The 1,046-nt window shown below is 65.0% G+C and overlaps 1 protein-coding gene across 1 annotated transcript in view; it reads right to left on the reverse strand.

Moving 5' to 3' along the window:
* Positions 1 to 610: 610 nt before the first annotated feature.
* The window catches only part of EMIHUDRAFT_229315 (hypothetical protein), a gene marked incomplete at both ends in the record, with an annotated part of 2,793 nt that continues 2,357 nt past the window's right edge, over positions 611 to 1,046 (reverse strand). Inside the window, 2 exons of the mRNA XM_005786169.1 lie at positions 611 to 730; positions 874 to 899. Coding sequence (XP_005786226.1) covers positions 611 to 730; positions 874 to 899 — 146 coding nt within the window. The remainder of the gene's footprint in view (positions 731 to 873; positions 900 to 1,046) is intronic.

A 1,046-nucleotide genomic window follows, 5' to 3' on the forward strand; every position in this document is an offset into this window, starting at 1 on the left:
GCGAGTCTACTTCCTTTTTGCCATTTTCGGTCATCCGTTAAAATATCTGAAGATCTGTCTATAGGATTCTCCCCAAACCTTGCTCAGCTGATCCAGCACGGGTCGTAGGCCAGGCCTGGGCAAAGAAACCAGTACCTCATCGGGCTCCCCTGAGCGTCACAGCTCGGTGATCGCGCCGGCCGGACACCACTGTAACGTCCGTTCCGGGCATTTGAACGCGACCTTCGGGGGCAAAGACATGGGCTCTATGGCTCAGACTGGACTCCTCTTGGTCCCTTCTGATGCCCTAGGCCATACCTGGGCCTTACCTGGGGTTCTAGGGGCCGGGCGGGGTTTGCCCCCCGAAACTGGCCCGAGGGACCTTAAAGCGCTAAAGCGGGGCCCGAAGTGCGAAGAACCTTAAAGAGGTGCGACGCACACGCACGAGAACCATACCACGCCTCTCACCCTGGCTCACACGACACACCAAATCTGCACAGACCCCTTGGTGTCGGGAGCTCGGGGCAAACAATCTCGGCGACGCTCTCTACCTCTCTTCGGCGGCCAAACGGCGCGGTGCGTGGATTGCCGCGAGCTATTGAGCTGCCCGCCGCCCGGCTTGGGCGCTCCATCACGCCGGCGGCGGCGCGCCCGAGCACAAAAGGCCGATCGCGGCGGAGAGCGTGCTGACCGCCGTCTCGTGGTCCCGGAACTGGAGTGCCGAGATGGCGGACTGGCAGAGCCCGATCGCCTACAAGCGATGCCACGCGGCGTCCGGACGCCCTCCCGAGGCGCCGCAGCTGCACCCGCCCGCCTCGCCTCCCGCGTCTGCGATGCCGTCGGCTTGAAGCCGCTCTGCAGCGGGGGCGGCGCTGCAAAATTGTACGGCGGCACCGGCGGCACCGAGCTGCCCGGCGTGCCTACACGGAGCGGCAGACAGCGGTCGGGTTCGGGGGCCGGGCGAGAAACATGGTGCGGCGTCGAACGGTCAACCCGGCCCGGGCAAAGCCGGAGGAACCTTTGGGGTTATTCCGGTGGTTTCTTAGGAATCCTGGGCGGGGGGTCGG

Source organism: Emiliania huxleyi (assembly GCF_000372725.1).
Source record: "Emiliania huxleyi CCMP1516 chromosome Unknown EMIHUscaffold_154, whole genome shotgun sequence".
In the NCBI taxonomy this organism is placed as follows: Eukaryota; Haptophyta; order Isochrysidales; family Noelaerhabdaceae; genus Emiliania; species Emiliania huxleyi.